Source organism: Trachurus japonicus, chromosome 17 (genome assembly GCF_045865225.1).
Source record: "Trachurus japonicus isolate A0001 chromosome 17, Traja_1.0".
NCBI lineage: Eukaryota > Metazoa > Chordata > Actinopteri > Carangiformes > Carangidae > Trachurus > Trachurus japonicus.
Genome location: NC_140923.1, coordinates 11,985,831 through 12,008,646, shown reverse-complemented (window position 1 = coordinate 12,008,646; position 22,816 = coordinate 11,985,831). Strand labels below are relative to the sequence as shown.

At 40.5% G+C, this 22,816-nt stretch overlaps 2 protein-coding genes and 1 long non-coding RNA gene across 3 annotated transcripts; 1 reads left to right on the top strand and 2 right to left on the bottom strand.

Annotated features, from left to right (window-relative positions):
• Positions 1-679: 679 nt before the first annotated feature.
• sdr39u1 (short chain dehydrogenase/reductase family 39U, member 1) lies at positions 680-6,431 on the bottom strand. The gene is made up of 6 exons (XM_085804867.1): positions 6,278-6,431; positions 5,089-5,195; positions 4,389-4,471; positions 3,473-3,594; positions 2,651-2,803; positions 680-1,170 (listed from the first exon to the last, which is right to left on the bottom strand). Exons 1-6 carry the CDS (start codon positions 6,291-6,293, stop codon positions 698-700), a joined length of 954 nt encoding a protein of 317 aa, XP_085660993.1. The 5' UTR covers positions 6,294-6,431; the 3' UTR covers positions 680-697.
• A 1,857-nt stretch (positions 6,432-8,288) lies between these two features.
• On the top strand, positions 8,289-9,879 carry LOC146970203 (uncharacterized). The gene is made up of 3 exons (XR_015037986.1): positions 8,289-8,357; positions 9,528-9,563; positions 9,778-9,879. It is a non-coding gene; the product is annotated as an uncharacterized LOC146970203 (long non-coding RNA).
• A 1,035-nt stretch (positions 9,880-10,914) lies between these two features.
• LOC146970202 (leukotriene B4 receptor 1-like) lies at positions 10,915-18,998 on the bottom strand. Its single transcript, XM_085804260.1, has 5 exons — positions 18,907-18,998; positions 16,113-16,710; positions 12,416-12,616; positions 12,253-12,296; positions 10,915-11,262 (listed from the first exon to the last, which is right to left on the bottom strand). Exons 2-5 carry the CDS (start codon positions 16,707-16,709, stop codon positions 11,007-11,009), a joined length of 1,098 nt encoding a protein of 365 aa, XP_085660386.1. The 5' UTR covers position 16,710; positions 18,907-18,998; the 3' UTR covers positions 10,915-11,006.
• Positions 18,999-22,816: the final 3,818 nt, after the last annotated feature.

Below are 22,816 nucleotides of genomic sequence, written 5' to 3'. Positions count from 1 at the left end.
AATCCTAAATGACGTTGTTTCGAGTAAACTCTGGACTATCTCCCTTCAAGACACTTGGATTGCAGCGGACGAGCAGTGTGGAGGAATATAACAAGGTTTTTGTGTAGTTTTATGGACGTTTTTGTGTCGGGCCCTATTACTACTCTCATATTAAGTTTTCGTTTGACTACGAACTGGCCTCCCAGGTCTCCAGATGCACTTTGAGGAATAAAAAACTACTCCAGAGTATTCATCAGCATGAGGGTGAGTCAATAATGACCAAATTTAATGAATTTCATTTTTTAGTGAACTATTCTTTTAAAGGGACAACGAGGAGTTTTGGAAAAGCGAAGCGTTTTCACACTACATTTATGAGCCTCCGCGCACCGTGAAATTCTTTTGACCGGCGCAAGACAGACTCATGTTTTCATTCATCAACAATTAAAGTCAGAGGTTCAAAGACGATCACATACCGTCGTAGTTCCGACCATAAACGGCGATTCAGCTGCGTTATTCTCATGACTCGTTGCGAAACTGAAAGCACCACTAATAATAACAAAATAACGATAGAGACAGAACGATATATTTATCGAAAATGGGCCCATTAACAAGTGTGGGTAGCGGAGATTCATCCACATTAACGTGAGACTTTTTTATAACCGATTAGAAACTCCTCGTTGTCCCTTTAACGCCAGCACAAACATTTCTCCAAAACCCGTTAACTCCCAACGATCTCCTTCAGGGCCGAGCTCAGGTCCGGGTACTTGTACTGAAACCCGGTCTCCAGAGTCCTCTTGGGTACGACCTTCTGTCCCTGCGTGAGGACGACCGCCCGCTCGGCGCCCATCAGCGCGTTCATCACGAAGCCCGGCACCGGGAAAACCGTCGGCCGCCTCAGAGCTCGGCCCAGTTCCTTAGTGAACTCGTAGTTGGTGTTGAGAGCGGGCGCCACGCCGTTCAGCACCTGTGGCCACGGCGACGGGGAGGGAGCCGAGGGAGCGTCGTCGGTCGCCGGGGAGGGAGCGTCGTCGGTCGCCGGGGGCTCCAGAGCGTCGGCGATGATGCCCGCCAGGTCGGTGACGTGTATCCATGGGAACGGCTGCCTCCCCGAGCCCAGCGTGCCGCCCAGGCCGAGCCAGAAGGGCAGCAGCATCTGCTTCATGGCTCCACCGTCGCGACCCAGCACCGCCCCTGGTGGAGGGAGGGAGGGAGGAACAACATTATAGGGATTATAGTTCAACATTTAGCCAAATTGCCCCATTGTTCCTTTATTATCTCATAGCGTGGTGAATGTGCAGGTCACAACTTGTCCACCAGAGCGTTGTTTTTATTTTTCTTTATTTAACCAGGAATAATCCCATTGAGATTCAGAATCTCTTTTGCAAGGGGGTCCTGGCCAAGAAAGCAGCACAGTACATCCACATCAAGTACACATTTGGTCAACATAAACAAAACAAACATAAAAACAGCTAAAATAGTAACAGCAATCAATACATTATAATATATTATAATCACCAGCTGCGTTCGGTGAGAGAACATGTGCATTCAGTAGTCAAATAGTAGACCGTGGAGTTGTTGGATTGTGTATTTGATGAGTTTGATGAGGGAAACCAAGAAATCCCATAATGAGCCTCCTCTGTAGCGTAGCTCTGAGCAGCTCACAGCTCTGCTCCGCCGTTCTAAAAACAGCTTGCACCGACAATTAAAGGTAACGAACCTACTGCTATGACTATAGGGATTATGGCAATGGGCCAATTTGCCAAAATGTTGAACTATCCCTTTAACAGATTAGAAAGACACAATGAAGTGACTGATATTTAGAAGTCCGATGATGATCCCGACCATTGCCCTTCTCCCTCGAAAAACTGACATGCCTATCGCTTCAAAACGAGTTACAGCTTTTACATTTAATATGCCAGGAGGTCCGTCCCTCTTAAATAGACACGTACTGTTGTATATTTTTCACTACTTATAATAGGTGGATACATGAAATCCTATATTGCGTTAAACTTCAGAGGATTAGATTCTCCTCTTGGGATTCTTTAACAGCTTTTAGCAAAACTTGGCAACCTCTTATAGACCAGATTGATTCAGTTGGCATCTAATATCAAATAATTTGATTAATTTGAATATTGATTGAATAAGCAGAACTTCCCCCCTTCACCGAATGTCTATGTCTTTTTTTTCTCTCCATTTTTGCTCCTTGTTGGGATTTGTGTTTATCCAATTTCGACATACTGACATACTGACTGCATAATGACGTTGTTCTTTTTTGGGTTTTTTTAAATTAATAATTTGTATTATTCCTAAAAACCACAGAGCACTTCAGCCTATGAACCTGTATCATTTCACTTGTGAAAGTTTAATAAATAAAGTTGGAAGGAGAAAAAAAAAAGGTTACAGATATTTGTGATGTCTGTGTGAGTGATTAACAACAGTTTTTGGATCCAGATACTTTTTTTCGCATCTTTTTCCTTCCTTTGCTCTCAATGGACTTTTATTACTTTGATTGAAAGTTATACTGTCTGAACTAATTCTGTTAATCACGGTATCAGATAATATATAATGTTGTTGTGTTATTATATAATGTCAATCCAGCTTCGATCTGAAAGTTAAACTACAAAACAGAGCAGTCAGTGACTCCAAAGTGGGAAATGTTGCGTTTACTGACCCGGCCTGATGACGACTTGTTTGGTGTTTTTCGCCACGGCCTCGGGCAGAAGAGCCGAGGCCTCCCACTCCTCGACGAGTCTGGACAGGAGGTCAAATGGCGTCCATTCACTTTCTTCTGTGTATGTAGCTGTCAGACTGGGTTTGTAACAAGCTGTGCAGAAAAAAACAAAACAAAGAAGGAAACAAAACAGTCACCGACTTTACTCGATGCGTCATATGAGATTTTTTGTTTAAAGGGATAGTTCAACATTTTGGCAAATTGGCCCATTGCCATAATCCCTATAGTTGGCTGGTTTCCCTCATCAAACTCATCAAATACACAATCCAACAACTCCACAACGCTCTGGTGGACAAGTTGTGAGCTGCACATTCACCACGCTAAGAGATAATAACAGAACGTTATGAGACAGAGTTGTTTTAGAGGGAAATTCATGCAAAACCGCTGATGCGCGTTGCCTTCAGGGACAGTTTTTCAGCAAACAGTCTCTGTATTTACCTCTAAAACAACTCCGTTTTGTAACGTTCCATTATTATCTCATAGCGTGGTGAATGTGCAGGTCACAACTTGTCCACCAGAGCGTTGTGGAGTTGTTGGATTGTGTATTTGATGAGTTTGATGAGGGAAACCAAGAAATTCCATTAGCCTCCGTAGCGTAGCTCTGAGCAGCTCACGGCTCTGCTCCGCCACTCTAAAAACAGCTTGCACCGACAATTAAAGGTGACGAACCTACTGCTATGACTATAGGGATTATGGCAATGGGCCAATTTGCCAAAATGTTGAACCATCCCTCTAAAGTTTAGTCGCTAGGCAGAGACTCACCTACACCCGACACCAGCACCCAGGAGCGAGGAGGACTGGAGGAGGCAGCGATGGCTTCAGCCAGAGTTTTAGTCGTATCAATGCGACTGGAGAATAAATCTTTTTTATAGCTTTCATTCCACCTGGAACCACAAACATAAACAGATTTATTAGCATCATTATTTATTAGTTTATTATTGTGCATCAACAAAGTCGGTCAGCTTCTAAAATTTCAGGAATTTTTCATTTTTCTCATCATGTACATTTATAACAGAAACTTTGCTTATGTTCAGGTTAGGGGTGGGAGAAAAAATCGATTCACATAAATATCGCGATATCTTTTCTGGCGATTTTTAAATCGATTTTTTTTTGGGGGGGGGGGGGTTAAATATTGTGCAATGTGCATTTGTTAGCCTTTTTTACATACAGAGAGTACAGGTTTTGAAAAGGGTTTAAGTTCACTTTATAATGGAGTATGTTATAGGCTCCTATAGTATTTGTGTGCAGATAAATGTGAAAAATGCTAAAGACTAAAAATCGAGAGATTCGGCAATATCGTAGAATCGCAATTTAAATCGAATCGCCATCCAAAAAAATCGTAGAAGAATCGAATCGGGAGAAAAGCATATCGTCCCAGCCCTAGTTCAGGTGATATTCCAGTTTTATTAATTTACAATAACTTCTCATGATGGGGTGGTGAGTATAGATTGATGAGGAAAAAAACAACAACATTGTAACAAAAAGCTGCAAACAAATTTTTAAAAAAAACTGAAGGGGGTCTGAATACTTTCCATATGTCTGAGTTTCTAACCAGTGAATGAGTCAGTTTGGTGTTTGCCAAGGAGAAAGAATTGAAAATAATGAAAACATTGTCAGTTGTGGCCTTGGTTTGTTTTTTTTGCTGCTCGGTTTTTCCAATCAGTTCACGGCTGCTCACCATCGCAGTGGGTTCATCAGATTCTCTCCAGCCAAGTTGACGGCGCCTTCACATGGCGGGAGGCCGCTGGACTCCAGCTCGCCCTGCAGGAGCACAGATGATCAGCACAGTTACTGCAGGGTATCCGCGGGGTCTTGAAAAGTATTAAAAGGTGATAAATCAATTTTGGGAAAATTAAGACCCTTAAAAAGTATTAAAAAGTCTTTCCACAGCTTTATAAAGTCTTAAATTTTGAAGGTATTTTTTCTGAATTAGCTGTCCAAGAGTTTGAGTCCTAAAAAACATTGTAAAAGTGTGTGAATTTATTCATTTGATTAAAAACCAAAGATGAACCGGTACATAAAAAAGAAAAGAAGATTGTTGTTTTTGTTTTTTTTTTAGAGTGGAGCAATGTTTTTTTGATAAAATCTGCCTTTGATTTATTATCCCAGCCTATTTTGAATTCTGTAGCATCATAGTGGTCTATAGTCTTTAACACAAACTAAAACTGTGACGTTAAAAGTGTCACTGATGTAAATGGTTACAGCTTGAAGTGGCGGTGAGGTGTTAAAAAATATTGAGAAGGTCTTGAAAAAGTCTTAAAAAGGTTTTAGAATTAACTTCAAGATTCCTGTATACACCCTACTGGTTAATCAGGAGCTCCGTTCCCTGAATGATCTTTTACTATTTTTCTGAATTTGAATGAAACTAGCTCACACACCCATGTTATTTTCCCTGGACCAGGCTGGCGAGATATCACTGTGACCTCGTGACCTTTATCCCTGAGCAGACGGGTCAGCTCACGGCCCACGAAGCCAGACCCTCCTCCTACAAGGACGACAAGACACACACACGATCTATTAGTTATCAGCTGCAACAAATCAGAAAGAAAAATTGGTGATACAGGGCTCCAGATTAACTCTTTTAAAATTTTAGGAGCGCAAGCATAAAATTTGGGGACGTACACCGTAAATCGACTGGCAAAGCAAATATTCACATTGACCTGCCACATATAATGACAGATACCATATCCTTTGAGTTGCCTACTCGACATTTCAGAAACCCTGCTCTGATCTATTAGTTATCAGCTGCAATAAATTATAAAGAAAATGTTGTTATATTTATAATGATCTCACAAATATCAGCAAAAGTACACATCCATTAGCTATAAGGTCCTGCTAACTAAAACCAATGCTGCCTATTGCAACACTCCTACTATATATACTTACCGTCTTCATTGTATATGTAGAGCCATAATCAACTGTTATTTTAATGTACACTTTGTCACATGGACAGCCAGAGCAGTACTCAACTCAACTCAATTTTATTTATAGAGCCCTTTAAAACAACCACAGCTGAAACAAAGTGCTGTACATAATGCAACATATGGAAATAAAATAATTAGCAGAAGAATAAATATAAAGTAATAATTGTTTATTGCTTTTAAAACAATTTAAAAGCAATAAAACAATTTAGAATTTAAATAAAACAATTAAAATAAAAAACAATAAAAACAATGAATAGAACAGACCATAAAACACTAAAACAGAGGTAGAGTCTCATGCTGAGTTGAAAGCCAAGGAATAAAAATGGTACGCATGCGCAATATACATGCTTACAAAACAGGACACTGGTGCAAAACTTTAGCAACTTTATCTTTAGGATGCATTTCTCCACAGCATTGACAGTTCTTTATGTTTAATCACACACCTGGTCTGTAGTTTTTCACTGTGGCTTCGTGGATAAATAAACGTGCACACGTACTTTACAGACACCACAAGGGTGAATTCATGCCCAGTTTACACAAGCAATGCTAATTTACCAACTAGCAGGCAGCGTTATGTCACATTGACCTTTCTGACGCGCTCTCGTTTAAAAAAAGGAAATAAAACTATATAAAACATACGTACCTATTAAAACTCTCATGGTCGTCGTCTCACAGTTCAGTGTTAGTCAAATAACTGGACGTCGCTGCAGGTTGAACTGTTTCTTTCTGGCTGCTGCTGCTGCTGCGCCGCTCTGTGATGTGACCGCTTCGCTTGTTGCTTTGAGCCTTTTTGGACCAACAGGAGTTCCGTACCTACAGCCAGCCGGGGGTGACGTCATTTTGTAGTTTTTAAAGGTGTACAGAAAAGAAAATTGAATTTGAGCCCACTCTGGGTCATAAAATTAGTGTAATAACTCATCTATCAGACGATGTAGGCCAAACTTTGTGCAAAATTCTATTTTTGAGTAAATCCGTGATGAAAGTGTGTATTTTAGTGTAGTTTTTTTTTTTTCGTATTGGATAATGCAGGCGCACGGATTATACGTCAGCCTGTACACGATTCACTAGCCACTGATATTGGATCCGTAATCCGTCATGCAAACGTCTGAGACACGCACACACACACGGAGCTCGGGCTCGCCCCAAACTTTGAATATCCCGCCCGCTCGATAACGACCAATCAAATTCATTTTCCTTACTCGGGTAAACTCGTGTTGCAGCTCGTGACAACTCGGCGCGACAAACGGGACAAACGGCCATTTCTGTACACCTTTAAAAGCAGCTCTGCGTGTGGGAGTTGTCAGTGCCCGATCCGTACCCGGAACACGATCCGTTCCAGGACGCTTCTGCGCATGCGCACGCACATGCGCACTCCCCCCTTCTTTTAGTTTACGGCAGACACCGCGGATATGGATGAAAACAGAGACGTTCTATGAGGAAAAACACAAGCACGTTGCAACGAATTCCCCTCTGTTCTATTTCTGATTAAATTAAATGTAATGTAGACCGATCAGTTAATTGTAAAACATTTATTTATTGATGTAAATGTGGTGATTTCTGCACATACAGACAGCAGCAAGTCAGCACTGCTCCTCTGACCAGCTCCACCTGAAGCTTCACTTTTCATTCACACAAACTAATCAATGAGACCATAAATTAATCTGCTCCTTTCTCCACCGGCATGACGACGTCTGGGTGACCGGTCGATCACCTCAGCCGGCCGGCTGCTGCCTCTGAGATGAGCCGAGCAGCGAGCTAACGTTGGCTCCCGGTGGCTACTCCCAGCTCTGCTCCCAGCTCTGCTCCCAGCTCTGCTCCCTGTAGCTCTGCACTTCTCCCAAAACCGGAGCAAACTTCCAAACAGACGTCAGTTGGATAAACTGACCACAGATTAGGACTCTAAACTGTGACTTTCTTGCATGAAAAAATATTTAAAATTAATAAAGTGACGTTTTAACAACGCTACGGCGGACTTTTAGCTGCTCTACTGCTAGGCTATCAGTTAGCATAGCTTTGAAGCTAATGCCGTAAAACGGCGCATGCGCAGAAGCGCTGGAACGGATCGTGTTCCGGGTACGGATCGGGCACTGACAGGAGTTTCAAAATAACAGGTTTTTATTTAGTCGCTTATCAATGCAGTTATCAGTTAATATTGATTTATTATTTATTATTAAGTCGTGTGCGTTAATTTATTATGACATCTGTGTCGTTTTGATTTCTTTTGTGTCTCTTTTGGAAATATAATTTATTGTAAATCATTTTAAATTATAGATTTGCGAATTGGTTCAAAGCAAAAAAAAAAAAAAGTTAGGTATATCCACAGAATAATCGCGTAATTATTTGTTTACTTTATCTTTTATATATAAATTATGTGCATAAGCTGCAAAATGATGTATTTGTTCATATAATTCGCTTATAAATCGCTAATTACTGACAGGTTCATTAAATATTGATCTGCTATGAGACTTAAATACAGTTTACGGTGCAAGTTATTGTTACAAATATTTATTAAATGTATTTCGCCTTTTTTTTTTTTAATCCTGCAGCAGACCCGGAAGTTTTCTGGAGGTTGTTTTGTGGTGACGGACAGAAAACACGTGGTTTATCAGCAGATAAATTGCGCCTCAGCTTCATTAACAGCCTCTCTTCCTTGTTGCGGTGATGGAGGTCGGTCGTGTTTCTGGCTGCAGGGACCCAGCAGCACGTGTTCACCCACGGCCACGGTACATGTTCACCGTTTATATCTTTATTAGTTGGTTATATTATATCGCAGCTGGTGCATTTTTAATGTGTTTGAGATAGTAGCTGTTTGTTTCTTAGTTGTGGTTGTTTCCGCGCAGACAGACAGATCACCATTGTTAGCTCGCTGCTGCTGCTGCTGCAGAGACTTCGCCTCATGGTGCTTTACCATAGTGTGTGTATATATATATATCTATGGTGATTTACTATGAAGCATAGACTGTTTATTAAAAAGGGTTGTGGAGCCGCAAATTACAGTTTGGAGATTAAAAAATAAAAAGACTGGTGCATCTGGGATGAAATAATCTTAAGTAACCCTCAGGTGTGCTGGTTAAAAAGCCTATTCGATGTTTTACTTTAACTGGTGAAGGAAAAAGGAGAACACTTGGTCACGTTTTGTACTATTTCAAGGTATATTTATTGAAGAATCCTTTATTCGTCCCACAGTGGGGACATTTACAACGTTACAGCAGCAGACAACGGCAAAGAAATGTATAGCACAGATAATAAATAGCAATAGGAGTAAAAAGAAAGCAGTATTTTGTAATGTGATTTAATGAAAAATAAGAATAAGGGGGAAAGATCCTGTTCTTTGGGTCTTTTTTAACAATAATGTAGTTGAAACTTGAGTAGTTGCAGGAAATCCCCCTCGATGGCGATGGCAAACCCCCAGCTCCATATTGTCTTTCAAAGGGGGAGTTGAGGGGGGTGCAGGCAGGGCAAACAGGATGTGAACCACTGGGTTAATCTGTAACAACAATGCAAAGTATTTCTGAAGAATAAAAAGTGACTATGGCTGTAATGAATGAAGCCAAATGAAAAGGACTATATATTAATTATGAATTTAAAGTTTTCAGTTATTCAAATGTGGCTAATTATCAGGTCTGATTTGCACCAGCTGCAGCAGGGCATTATGGGTACTTATTTCTTGATCTGCATCTCAAACTAGGTGCAGAGAAGCTGAATTTCTATTGGCTTCAAACAGCTTGTTTTATTTATATATAACGTCAAACCTTAATGATGATTTGCAGTCCGTGTTTCACCTGAACCTCATGATTATTCTTTATCTGCACTGACGGGTTTGACATCAGACGGTGAAGTGGCTCCTGCAGCCTGTGGCCACTTGAGACTAACCTGTTGTGTTTTTCTTTTAGGACTTCGGCGCTGGTTCCTGGATGGATCATAACAAGGTGAGGACAGTCACATGACATGTTTTACACTTTAACATTTTGGGTCCGACTGTTCTTGGTGTTTAAACTTTTTGGAGGTTACAAGTTGTGTTGCTATTAAATTGTGGCTCCTTCTTCTATCAAATTAGACGGATGCAGCTTCCAAGTGGCTCATCAGTGCTTTTTTAATTTTTATTAATTTGGCAATTAATCAGTGTACCTTGTCTGTCTCCAGGTAATGACATCTCTTGGCGTAACCATTGCTGGACTGCACCAGTTTGGGATGGGTTTTTAATAAGGTGATTTTTAAAACCCATAAATATTTTGGTAAAAACACAACTATCATAACTGTCTTGTTATAAAGTAGTTTTTAGTCTTGATCGTACTGTACTGTTCACTTTCACTGAGTGTGTATTTCATGGTGTAAATAAAGGTTAACATGTTGAACTGTGTATTGTGTTTTTGGTATGAGGTTCCATGTTAGTTGAATATTGGCAAATAAAGTCTTTGTGTGGAATAGAAAAATCTAAATCACACATGCGATTGCATGTAACTTGAACAATAAATCCACATGTTGACTCAGGCTTTTTTTCTAAAAGCATAAAATGCATTGTACAGTGCTTAAGACTTAAGCCATACATCAGTGCATGACAAAACTAAACAGGGCTGAGATTTACATTATTGCAGCATCAGGAATTGTCATTGTTGCATCATAAAATTCCACGTCACAGAAAAATAAATAAAAGCTAATTGATGCAATGTACATAGGGTTTATGTGTCTCAAGGTCTCATTTATGTTCTCAGTCTATGATGCTTAGAGTAGATTTTTCCATGACAAAGAAATTACTAGTACTAGCCTGAGTAAAAAAACATGTAATATACAATCGGTAAAATACAACAATGTAGTTGAAAGAAGAAATAACCATTTATGAATGCAGTGGTCAACAACTAACTCAGGGTCGGAGAGACTACAATTTTTTTTATACAATATATATTAAACAATTGAAATATATCAGTGCAAATGGCCTATATCATGAATACCTGCATTCTCAACCATTTATGAAATAGGACTCTCGATTTTGGGTGAAGTATCCCTGTATTTATCTTATTGCAATCAGTCCAAGGTTCTGTTCATACATATATATATATAGTACATATTTTGTAGTTATAAATTGTTTCCATTTTCAAGTGTTATTCTCTGTAATTACCACAAAACTGGATAAAATACAAATGTAGAAAAAAAGACTATTTACAGTTCTAATATACAGTTCAGGTATAAACAAAATAAGTTCTTATGGCTGGATCACTGACATAAAACTATCTGGAAAACAAGTACAACATACGTGAAGTTCAGGTTTAAGCTGGTGCTTTGGGTTTGTATTTTTTAAGCACAGCAAAGTCATGTTGCTTAAACCAGAATCTTCACACTCACTCACATGTGGTTTGACATGTTTCATTCAAACCTCATATCCCATTCGCTACAGATTTAAACTCTGTGCTGGAATCAGCATTACTGGTTCCTACTGTCCCTACAGTGGCCCGACTCTTTTTGGTTCCTGATTGATCTGATATGCCCTCAAAGAGCTTCGCCATGAAGGCGAAGCCATTTTGCTTTATGTAGGACTTCCCAGCGAAGGTGTAGAGGACGGGGTTGGCACAGCTGCTGATGAAGGCCAAAGCTGAAGTCACGGCACGACTGGACTTAGAGATATGGTCCAAACTGCAGATAAACAGATACAGACATTTCAGACAACAGCCACAAGTAAAAACGAATAAACTGTATAACTAAACTTAAACATCTTCTGCTATGTCTAAAACTGTATATCCTTGGATTAATCACTGAACAGGTTCATTTGGGGAATGAAGATGCTAAATTACAATAGAGTCTGTTGGAATTGGCCTCTGAGATTAAATTTGACCACTATAAATGGTATTGGTGTTTGATCAAAGTCATGCAATTCCCTAAGTTAAAGGGATAGTATCATTTTTTTAAAAGTGTGGTTGTATGATCTACAAATAGCCCCTAAGTACTTTAATTGCAGTAGAAGACTCTCTGCACTCCTCCAGTTAGCAACGCCAGCCCATAATAGCCCTGCCCAGAGATTTACAACATACAGTGTTGTGAACAGACCCAAAGAAACGGCCTATTTTCACGGCCTAAAAGAGGTTTTACCTGAAAAAAATTACACAGTTCCATTGTTCACTATAATATAATTTTTTCCAGCCCTTCAAAGTTCAGGAAAAACACAGTTTTTATTTGGACCTAACCAACTGCTGATCTGCGGGCGCTAACCCTGGGCGGAGGGATACGTGAGTTAGTTAGGTCCAAATAAAAACTGTGTTTTTCCTGCACTTTGAAGGGCTGGAAAAAATTATATTATAGTGAACAATGGAACTGTGTATTTTCTTTCAGGTAAAACCTCTTTTAGGCCGTGAAAATAGGCCGTTTCTTTGGGTCTGTTCACAACACTGTATGTTGTAAATCTCTGGGCAGGGCTATTATGGGCTGGCGTTGCTAACTGGAGGAGTGCAGAGAGTCTTCTACTGCAATTAAAGTACTTAGGGGCTATTTGTAGATCAAACAACCCCACTTTAAAAAAATGATACTATCCCTTTAAACACTTACAAAGGGTATTTAGTTTAATAAATACATAACCACACAACAAGATGAGCCTTTACTGCTTTAAAATGGTGAAAATCTTTTACTCACAGTTCTCTTGTGGGCGATTCATCTGGGTACCACTCGGCTGCAACCTAAAACAAAACAAAAACACAGCTGTTTATTCAAGATTTCATGGTGTTGATCTCAAAAAAGCAGAAATTTGAGAAGATTTAATACGATAACAAAACACCTTTGACATGCCCTCACACACCTGTATCATGTTGATAACGTGGTACGGCAGCCAAAAAGCTCCAAACATCACCACGATGGCCAGGATGAGTTTCTCGCTGCGCACCTTTCGCCTGAACTGGGTCTGCCTCAGGCGTCTCAGGATGAGCACGTAGCTGGTTATGATGATTGCGTAAGGAAGGATGAAGCCCGACACTGTCTCGAAGGCGTACTGAAAACGTACCTGCACACAGGAAAACAGATGTGTTCACAGTAATGATCACATTCACATGGAGACATGAATGGATCTGCCAAAACAAGGCAGAACAAGATGTAGCAAGAGTAGAGCTAAAGAAAATGAGTAATGTAGTTAGTTTGAAATTAAACTTTGTCCATTTCCAGCTGCTCAACTGGGAGAACTGGCTTCTTCTTTTTCTCATTTACCATAGAAAACCACAAACTAATGAGTTTTGGACACCAAACAAGAAAAAACAAGATTTCCATCTAAACAGTAACTGCTGCTAGTGATTTACATTTTTTCACCATTTTTGGTTATCTCATGAAAACATTTGTTTGTTTCAACCATATAAAGGCAATAAAAAACACTTTTTATCTGTATGTGACGCGTTGATTCACGAAACAAAGATTAATCCTACAATAGAAAATCTAATTATCAAAGAAGGTCAATATGTTTTATTGTTATTTATGGTAATAGTATTTTTTCCCCAATTATTCTTAAGGTTTGTTCTTTTTCCACACTGACAGCAGCAGAGCAAAATGCACAGATCACCGACAGTATCAGTTTCTTGTGAATATGCCAATAAACTTTACTTGTTTATTTGCCAGCAGATGAGGAATTTTTCCATTCCTTTTAGAGATGTATCCATCTGTTATATTAAAGCAGAAGTAAGCGATCCGGTCGTTTTCGCTAATGCTGCGTTCCAGGCAGGCTTTTGAAATCGTAAATTACAGCTTCAAGTCACAACTTACGACTTTGTAGCGTTTCAGGCAACCCACTCGTGTTTCTCCGACCTGTTTTACCGGTGAAAGTCACTATAACGGCCACTCGTAACTTCTGACCCGTGAACTCGTACCAGATCGAACTGGTACCACTTCACGGTCGGAAAAATACGAGTTTCCTTGAACGCACCATAACAGTCCTCGTCGCTACGTCACCACATTCACGGCGTTCCTTGGCTGCACACACAGCCCTGCATGCCGTTCTCTCTCCTCATTGGATAAAAACTGTAGGATACGATAAATGTTTTCTCTTCGGCTCAGAGCAGAGCAGAGTGACTGACAGACCCGTGTTTCAGACCAAACACTCTATAGAAGTGATTGCTGTCGGAAGATATAACTATTTAAGACTTATATTAACACAAATATATCACTTACTTCTGCTTTAACTGCACCTGATTTTAGGTTGTTTTATTTACCTATTGCTGCTGCTATTTGTTTGTTATTTCTTGTCCACTTGTATGGGTTCTCTGTGATTTCATGTGGGGAAGTTAAAGTCAAATTTCCACTTGTTAGCTAAACTAAACTACCGGTAAACTAATAAGATGGCAAACAACTATTTACTATGCAACGATACAGCAGATAAATGGCAGCTAAGGGACCGTTCGTTATTTATGGAATGGGCCACCGGAGGAAAATGGGGGGGGGTCATGTCATAATATTCTTTGTTGAGGGGTGGGTCCACTAAAAAAAAAAGGTCAGTGAGGGGGGGTCATTCAACATTTTGTCTGGAGGACACTGCAATGCCCGCAGAAAACAAAAACGGGACATTTCAAAGCTGCAAGCACTGATGACAATGAGAGCAACGGCCCCCGAATCACAACGTTATTTTATGTTGCCCTGATTTGCCCTGTGTTGGTTTCGAACCCGGGTCTCCCGCACCGCAGGCGACGATGCTAACCGCTTCGCCAAGAACTCAATAAGGGTTTTGCCCGCGGCTTAGCACGTCTTTTATTGGTGAGTGAGTTTAACTTCAGTACCGTACAGAGGCTACGCTGCCTCATTGCGTAACTCTACATAGTCTGAGCAGCACGTACGTTCACCTTGCTTTTGTGAATTGTAAACAAACAGACGCCCCCTCGGTTTTAGCGTCCAGCAGTTTAGCGGCTAATTCAACAGCAGTGATGGATAACTGTACCGGAGACAACTTCATGAACTACATTTGAGGAATAAACAGCAGCTTTAACTGACGGGAGACCGACGCCTGAGCTACGGTAGCTAACAGCTAGCTGGTTTTACCTACTTTCTCTCTCTTTCTTACACACACACACACACACACACACACACACACACACACACACACACACACACACACAGTTGTCTGTCATATCTGTCGTAAACCTTGTAATAATACGTTGTTGTTGAGTACGGTTCACATTATTGTTGCTTCGGTTTGAGTGTGGATTAATTGTTAATGGCTTGTTGTGTAATGTGAGCTGGTCCAAAATCGCGATTCTGTTATTGATGAGTTGGGTTTTAATAACAGCTGATAAATGGCATGATGAGAAGGTGTTGCACACATAGTTGTCAAAATGAAATAATGTAGTGTCACGCGCTACGTGATGCGATGTCACGTGTCGATGGCTGGGGGGGGGGGTCATGTATCTTTTGATAAGGCTTAATGCAGGGTCATGTTAAAATTTACTGACTCCGACAGGGGGGTCATGTAAAAAAAAAAAAAAGTCCTGTTAATCCCTCCGGTGGCACTGATGATAAATAACGAACAGTCCCTAAAGGAGAGAAATTCTTTGTTGCGAGGCATTGGCTGATCCACACATCTATCAACACGCAGGCACCGCCCACTAGCGTAATGACGCAAGGGACGACGTCAGCAGTGGCAAAGATGAACGTTACCTGTTCGAATTTTCAACAACAAGTAGGCTATGCAAAGGCTGACCACCAGAAGGGACTTGAACCTGACGGTTGGTCGACTGTGAAAATATCCGTCGGTCTGGTTTTACCGATGAAATCAGATCACCACAAGCTGGCAAAACTCTCCAGTTTAACCCAGAGCCGACCTTTCTTCTTTTCAACGACGTAAGTAACTTGATGGCTAAGGTTTTCCGTTCACTTTTAGTGTCTAGCGGCCACGGTATCCATGGTAACTTAGCGTTAGCGTTAGCCGACTCACTGTTTAGCATTAGCGTAAATTAGCATTATGCATTAGAAGTGATGGGAATGACGGCGTTATAAAATACGGCGCTACTTTTTTTCAGTAAGCTACTGTAAGTATTTTACTTACTTAGCTCTGTGTCTAGCTCCCACTTTCTTCTGTCTTCGTAGCACTTTGTTGAAAGCTGAAGGAGGGGAGGTTGTAAAGTTGTAGCTAAACTGACTTTTGTTTATGGTCTATTGCGACACCTACTGGTCATTTACGGAACCAAGTCAGTTTAATAGATTTTTTTTTTCTTTTTTGACTGAAAACTTTTGAAGACATAATGCCAGAAAGACAAAAAAATAACTCTTGCATATGTAAATATATTTTCTGTAGGGTAAAATGTATTGCAGTATAGTGCCTATGATTAGAAAAACATTGTGGTGCGACAAAGATGCCCTTCCATACAAATCCTATTAAGGGAACAGGCTTTTTTGATACAAAACCATTATTTTAAATCTTCCACTACAATATCCCTTTATGATATTGTTATTATGGTACATTTGTGTAAAACAACATTTTCAAAAAAGGCAGCAAACCCTTTAACTGCTTGCTCTTGTGTACTTACATGTCGAGGAAGGGTGTGATTGGGTGCACACACAAATCTTGTTCTGTTCCTCTCATTGGTGTCCTCTCTTACGTCCCGAAACACGAGTGACGGGATGGCAATGAGCCCGACCAGTATCCACATGCCTATAATCACCCTCCTCACGATCTTCTTGCTGGCTATGTAGGGCAGTTTCCTTGGAAACACCACAGCCACCAGTCTCTGCACACTCATCAGTGTGATCAGAAAGATGGACGCGTACATGTTGGTGTTGCACAGGTAGAACATGCATTTACACATGGCGTTACCAAAGATCCACGTCTGCTTGGCCAGGTAGATGATGAAGAAGATGGTGAGGATCATGAGGAAGCCGTCGGCTAGAGCCAGATTGAGGATGAGGATGCTGGTGACTGAGCGTCGTCGAATGCGCGCCACGATGCTCCATACGATGAAAAAGTTCCCAGGGACGCCCAGGAGGAAGACCAGGCCGAGAATGAGGGCGCCCATGCCCGTGGAGAAGTCGTTGCTAACCACACTGTCATCCTCAAGGTTCGGGTCGGCGGTAGTGGAAGTCAGGTTGAGAAGCCTGGGGAGTATTGGGGCGGGGGTGGTTTTCATCCTGAGGACGAGAGACAAAGTTGTGTGTTTGCACCTTTAAAACTCAGCAATTAGCTAGTGATTTTTATAATCTTGATAATTTAGTTTTCAGAAGGTTTTAAACTATTCTCATGTTGTTGGAGTATCCTTTTAGGTTTTTGATACTCAACAAGAACAATCTTGAATAGGATTTGATATGCTAGTAAATTAGTATAGTTGGGTGAGTGAGCAAGTTTAAGAGTTTGATATAAATTAAGAGGATAGAAAATGAAACTTTTTACCACATGTTATTGTTTTGTTCTAATTATCTTACACTTTGTGTCTCAAAATTACAAACTTTTCTATACAATAGCCTAGGTAAAAAAGCACAGACATGGGGGATTTTACAAGTGGAAGAAATGGGCTTCTGCATGAAACCAGTTTTACTTCCCTTTGTGTACAACAACAGATTACTATATTGCTGTGTCACTGACAGATTCAGACAGATAACTCCCTTTCTTGTCTCAAATTTATCTAAACTCACCATCACTGTTGACTTTGCTGCAAACAGATGCACAGATTTGCTTTCAACACTGATCATATATGTGTTGAAGTAGGTAAACTCCGCACAACCTATCATTAAGAGTAAGCAAGCAGATGTTTTTCAGTTTTGTACAAGTCCAGGTTGAAACTAAATTATATTAGTTATCTCCTTTGCTCTCATTGTCCTCACATATACTATATAGAAATATATGTACATATAGATGTGCACGTTGTGGGTGCCATTGCGTCACTCTTCCTAAAAATTAACAGGAACATTCAGTACAAAAACAGTTTCCTCTTGAAGGAAATGATTTCTAACGGTGAATGATGAAAAGATGTCGTAAAAGTGATTTAAAAAAAACTGACTACTGTTACCAAATGATGCCTCTAGTCTGGGACAATAAAGACTTTCTAATCTAATCTAATCTAATCAAATCTAATCTTGTTTGTCCGATGTCTGAGCATGCTGACCGGTCAAAGATGGCTGTGTTTTGAGGGAAAATAGTGCCACAATAACTGAAGATGAAAAGATGTTTGCTCGCTAATTCTACAGAAGTGGAGGATGGCAGTAACCCTGACGCAGCCTCAAAAATATTCACATCAAACCCTGCAGCCAACAGTGTGGCTCAGATGTAGAGGCAGCGTGCTAAAACATGCCAAACGTTAGCAGTGCTGCGTCAAACCAGAGAATTGTTTCAACACAGTCTTTGATTCACTCAGCTTGTTCAGTGTTGTGTTTCTCTCTCTCTTTCTCTCTCTTTTTTTTCATCCTCATTTGTCTCTCTTGTTTGGAGTCTTTCTCACTGTCCTTTCACATGGAAACTTGTCCCACAGAGTGCAGGGGTCAAAGTTGGTCGACCTTTAATGAAAAACACGTCCCTGTATGTATCCATGACTCGTAAATGCCAATCATATTCGTAATATTTAGACACGATTGATTCTGAGAGATTCTGGTCATATCACAACAAGATGAACGTAAAAAAAAAACACATTTAACCGATGTGAGAACAAGAACATGAAGCCCTTATTTCCTGTTTAACTCATAATTTCTGTGCTCTGGTCCCACTAAAGCCAACTGTTTATTTTTTCCCTTATAGCTTTATACGAGAGTTAAGTGGATAAACACAGTGAGCCAATGCCAGGCTTACATCACTAGTTAGAAATGCAACAGTGCCTGCAGTCAAAGCAACACACGGATGCTGTCAGGTAGAAGTTATGTCTCTCAGAAAAATGATATACATTGATAAGAAAAGTGAAGTTTTTCACAAAATCAGGTGTCAGAAAGCCAATCCACTCAAGAAACAACTGTGCTACCTGTCAAATGAGAATAAAATCAACGTATTTCTTATTTTAGAGCTCAAAAAAATCCCCAAACAAATACAAAGACAATTTTTTTTTAAATCACCATGATTCTGCAGAACACTCAAACATAAACTTTGTTTGCCAGTAAAGTAAGAGTGATTAATTAGCCTTTGGCCCACGAGAATTAAAATAATGCGTCATAGGTTTGTAATTAATCTGCTACGTGTAAATAATCAAGTCAAGGAAAGTAAATTGGTATTTCTAAAATGGAAAATTGGAATGAGAAAGAGGGAATTGTTAGTAAACTGACGTAAAATGTCAATAAGAAGTTTAAAAGTCATAAATAAGTGCTGGGAGGAGTTTCCTCAGTCCAAGTTCAAGAGTGACTACTAACCTTTCCAGGACCTGATGTCTCTCTCTGTTTTGTCTCTGTGTTGTGTCAGATTCAAATATCCCACTTGCTGCTCTCCGCTCCGTCCAGCTCCTCCAGCGACTCTCCTCTCGTCTCTGTTAGCTCAGCCCATTATAAACTGAATCACGTCCTCCCCCACAGGCTGCGACATGCTGAGCTTAGACAGAGGGAGGCACAGAGGTGTGTCCTTCCTTAAAAACTCTGCTCGCCAGCTATTCTTGGCTATATATGAACATCTTGTGGCATATGTACCTACAGTGCTGTGACACTATATACACATCATGATGGGCTTTTTGTAAACAAATGTGCGTCTTTCTTGAAAAACGTGTCCAATCAGTGCCATATCAAAATCCATATTTCTGTGTCCCGAGGCAGTTTTTCAGTTCTCTGTGAGTCAATAAATCTTGCATAATATGTGCGAACAGATAGGTGATTCAAAGTTGTGTCACGCATGCAAACACACATACACAAAAAGGCATGCGCGCACACCAAAACCTCACACTTACCAGTTCATACAAGTCTCTGACACTGAGAGGAATGTTTGTTGTTCACTCTCTCTTCATCCTTGCAAGTGAAGTCTGTCAAACATGCACGCGCTTGTTCAGGGACGTCATCGGCATCATCATCATCCCTCTTGATGCAGCTTCGCTTTTTTACACCCTGAAAATGGACAAACAAGTTTAGCTGATCATAATTTGTGAACTGTCAGTTGAAAAAGGAGAAGCTGAAGCTTTTCTTGGCGGACGTAATTGACGGAATCAATTTGTGGCGCGTGGTCTTGATTTCCCGTTTACATCTCGCTCCTGGTCAGCGTGTTTCATCCATTTGCATTGTGTGAAAAAAATAAAATAAAAACTAGTAGTAAGGGCATTTTAGCAGATATATGACCAATCTGGGAACTAAATCCTTACCAAAAAATTTCTTCACAAATGTGTTTGTCTTAAAATGTTGAAATTCAACTCCCGTGGGAAACCTCCTAAAAATTGGGTTAGTTGGGGTATCCGTAACTGGATTTTTGAACATTCCGAAATGTTAAATTTGGCTTTAAAGGTGTTAGCTACAAGTTTAATTCCTCCTGGCCAGTAGGTGTCGCACTCACACTGCCTGCTCTCGCTCCAACCTTACGTTGTACTGGTTGGACAGTCAGTTACAGCAGTACACGTGTCAACGTTCTAATGCTGTTGCCACAGAGATCATTCCATGCCGACGTTGCCAACGTAACCAGATGTAAATATTTATATCGGACCCGTCAAAATTTATAAAAAACAATTTTTTACATACTATTTTTTAAAAAATCAGTAAAATTAAATTCTGCACCCCTCTAGACATTCTGTGGATGCATTCTTTTTGAAAAATGTATCCTTTTGCTGAAAAAGTTGTAGCTATAACCTTTAAGTAACTTGCGAGGGGTCAAACTAGGGTTTTTTCATGAGTTGATTGCAAGCATTAGTTTTTCACCAAAACTACTCCTTAGTGCAAAAACCAGACACCCCCACTTTTCCCACTCACTGCATTTACAGCCATTTTACACAAATAAAGGGTTCCAAATCCCCCCGCCTCCCCCAAAACAATAAAAAAAAAATAATAATAATAATAATAAAATGAACCCAGTTAACACCATGAAAATCTTTTTTCTATTTTTCTAAAGCAGTAGCCCAATGGAAAGGTAACAACTGTAAGGGTCGCATCAGAGTGGCGTCCCTAGCAACGGTCTGTAGTGATAAGATAGTGCTAGACATGCTGAAACCATTTGCACCTTCTTCAATGCGTGTCACTGAAAGACGCTACTTTTTCTGTCTGATATGTAAGTATTGTACATCCTTTTTTAACAACTTGAAATATTTCATGTCACTACATTGATACACGTAACACAAAAGTTGGTAGGTCTAGGAACCTACAGGTCACTTGTTAGTTGGCTGACAGTAAATAACATTAACTCCCACTTGGCTTTGCCTTGTTAGCTGAGTAACCGTAAATGGTTACTCAACATGCTTAGTTAGTCAACTCTGTTAGATACTCCAAACTGCATCTGATGACCATTTTATTTTCTTAAATGCTAGCTGACTGCCCCATTAGCTATCTAGGTTACAGTGGTGGATTTTCTTAGAGAGGATTTTTGCAGTTAATGTTACTGTAAAGCTGATCTCCTGTTTTCCCCCTCAATAGAATATATTAGAGAGATTTTATTCCTGCATATGACAGAGCTTGTCTTTATTATCACAAAAAATACTTTACTATTTAATATTTAATATAATATAATTTATATTTTACCATTTTTACTTTGTAGGACATTACAGTCCAGCAGTATGGATGAAGATGTTATTCTTCCACCTGTGCTCAATTGCTTCATCTGTGAAGGCCCGGAGACGCCAGCTCGGAGGCTCACACAGGCAACTCCTAAAGAATACTCTACTTTTATGGAACATGCAGAAGCAGTTGGAAATGTTAAGATTATGGAGTGTATGAGGGCTCAAAATGTAGGAAGACTCAGGTACCACATAAAGTGCAAAAATGATTTGTACAACAAGTTTGTTGAGGTCACCACAAAGTCAGCTCATGCATCAAAGGAGGAGATAGAGTCAGCAAAGATGAAGAGAAGACGCACTTGCTCTGAGTTCAGTGCATCTACTGCATGCAATTCTACAGGTTATCAGCCAATTCAGCTTCTGTACAAGAATGTATGCATTCCAGGGGTAGACAATAAGGGAAGGTGCCAGGTGCCCCTTCCCCCATCCGAAGGCCCTGGCCCTGGACTTGAGTAGCCACTCTCCCTTTGTTATTCAAAGACTGGACTGTTTTAATGGCATTTTAAAACAGTTGTTTTACCGCGATTTTTAAACAGACATTTTCATTAAAAGTAAAACAACTTTCAACTTTTCCTGTGCCTTTCTTAACAAGTGGAAAATTGCTGGTATAACAGGACCTCACATTATTTGCAGCTGCGGGGTATCATCAATATGCCAAGGGGGCACGTCTGTCAACTCATGAAGCAACTCGAAACTTTGCCTGCAGTGCTTACAAGGAAACCTTTAAAAATTTCACAGCCCATGGGAGCCATGTTGTCCGTTACTCTAGCCATGATTGGTCTGACACCTGGTGTGACATCTGTATTGAGCAGACATTAACGAAGGCAGCCAAGTCAGAAAATGGACTGAGCAGAGGGAGGATGAGAAATAGTGATTCTGGTCACAGGTGCTGGGTGCTCACCCTCCACCACTTCTCCAATGTCAACCAGCGCATGGAGGGAGGTGTCAAGGAACATGGTCCACTCCACAGAGAAGTTGCCAAAACACAAATGAAACGAGATGCTGAAGCGACTGAACTTGCCCTCAAATGGTTTGAGGAGATCAAGCCATTTGACCAAGATTGAGACAAAGAGTTGCTTGTGTCTTTCTCAACAGGATTCACAAGCACAAGGGATGACTCAGTTAATGCAGAGAGAGCAGCTGAAGTAGGGAGGGAGATGCAGATAAAGCTGGATGGACAGTCAGCCACATCAACCATGGAGGTGAAGTTGAAGGTACAAGCCCTGTCATCACTCAGAAAGATTCCCAAGGTCAACGAAAAGAAGATTCACCTTGACTCACTCAAACTGTTCAACTGACTGATCATTTTAGCCCAATGGGATATGACAGTTGAGACAAGCTTACAGTATGAGTTGACTCCCTTCCCGTTGTCCCTGTTAAGCAATAAAAATCAGAAAATCAACAAGGCAGGCTTTTCCAAGACTAGCCTGAAGGATTTAACTGATCCGCTTGACCTCACTAACCAACCGTCCACCACTCTGGTGGTGGATGGCTTCTCTACATGGTGAAGTGGGAATAAGGTCAGAGTTGGCAGGAGATTGCCAACAGTTACCTGAAATACTTGCAGTGTCTCGGCCATCACTCTC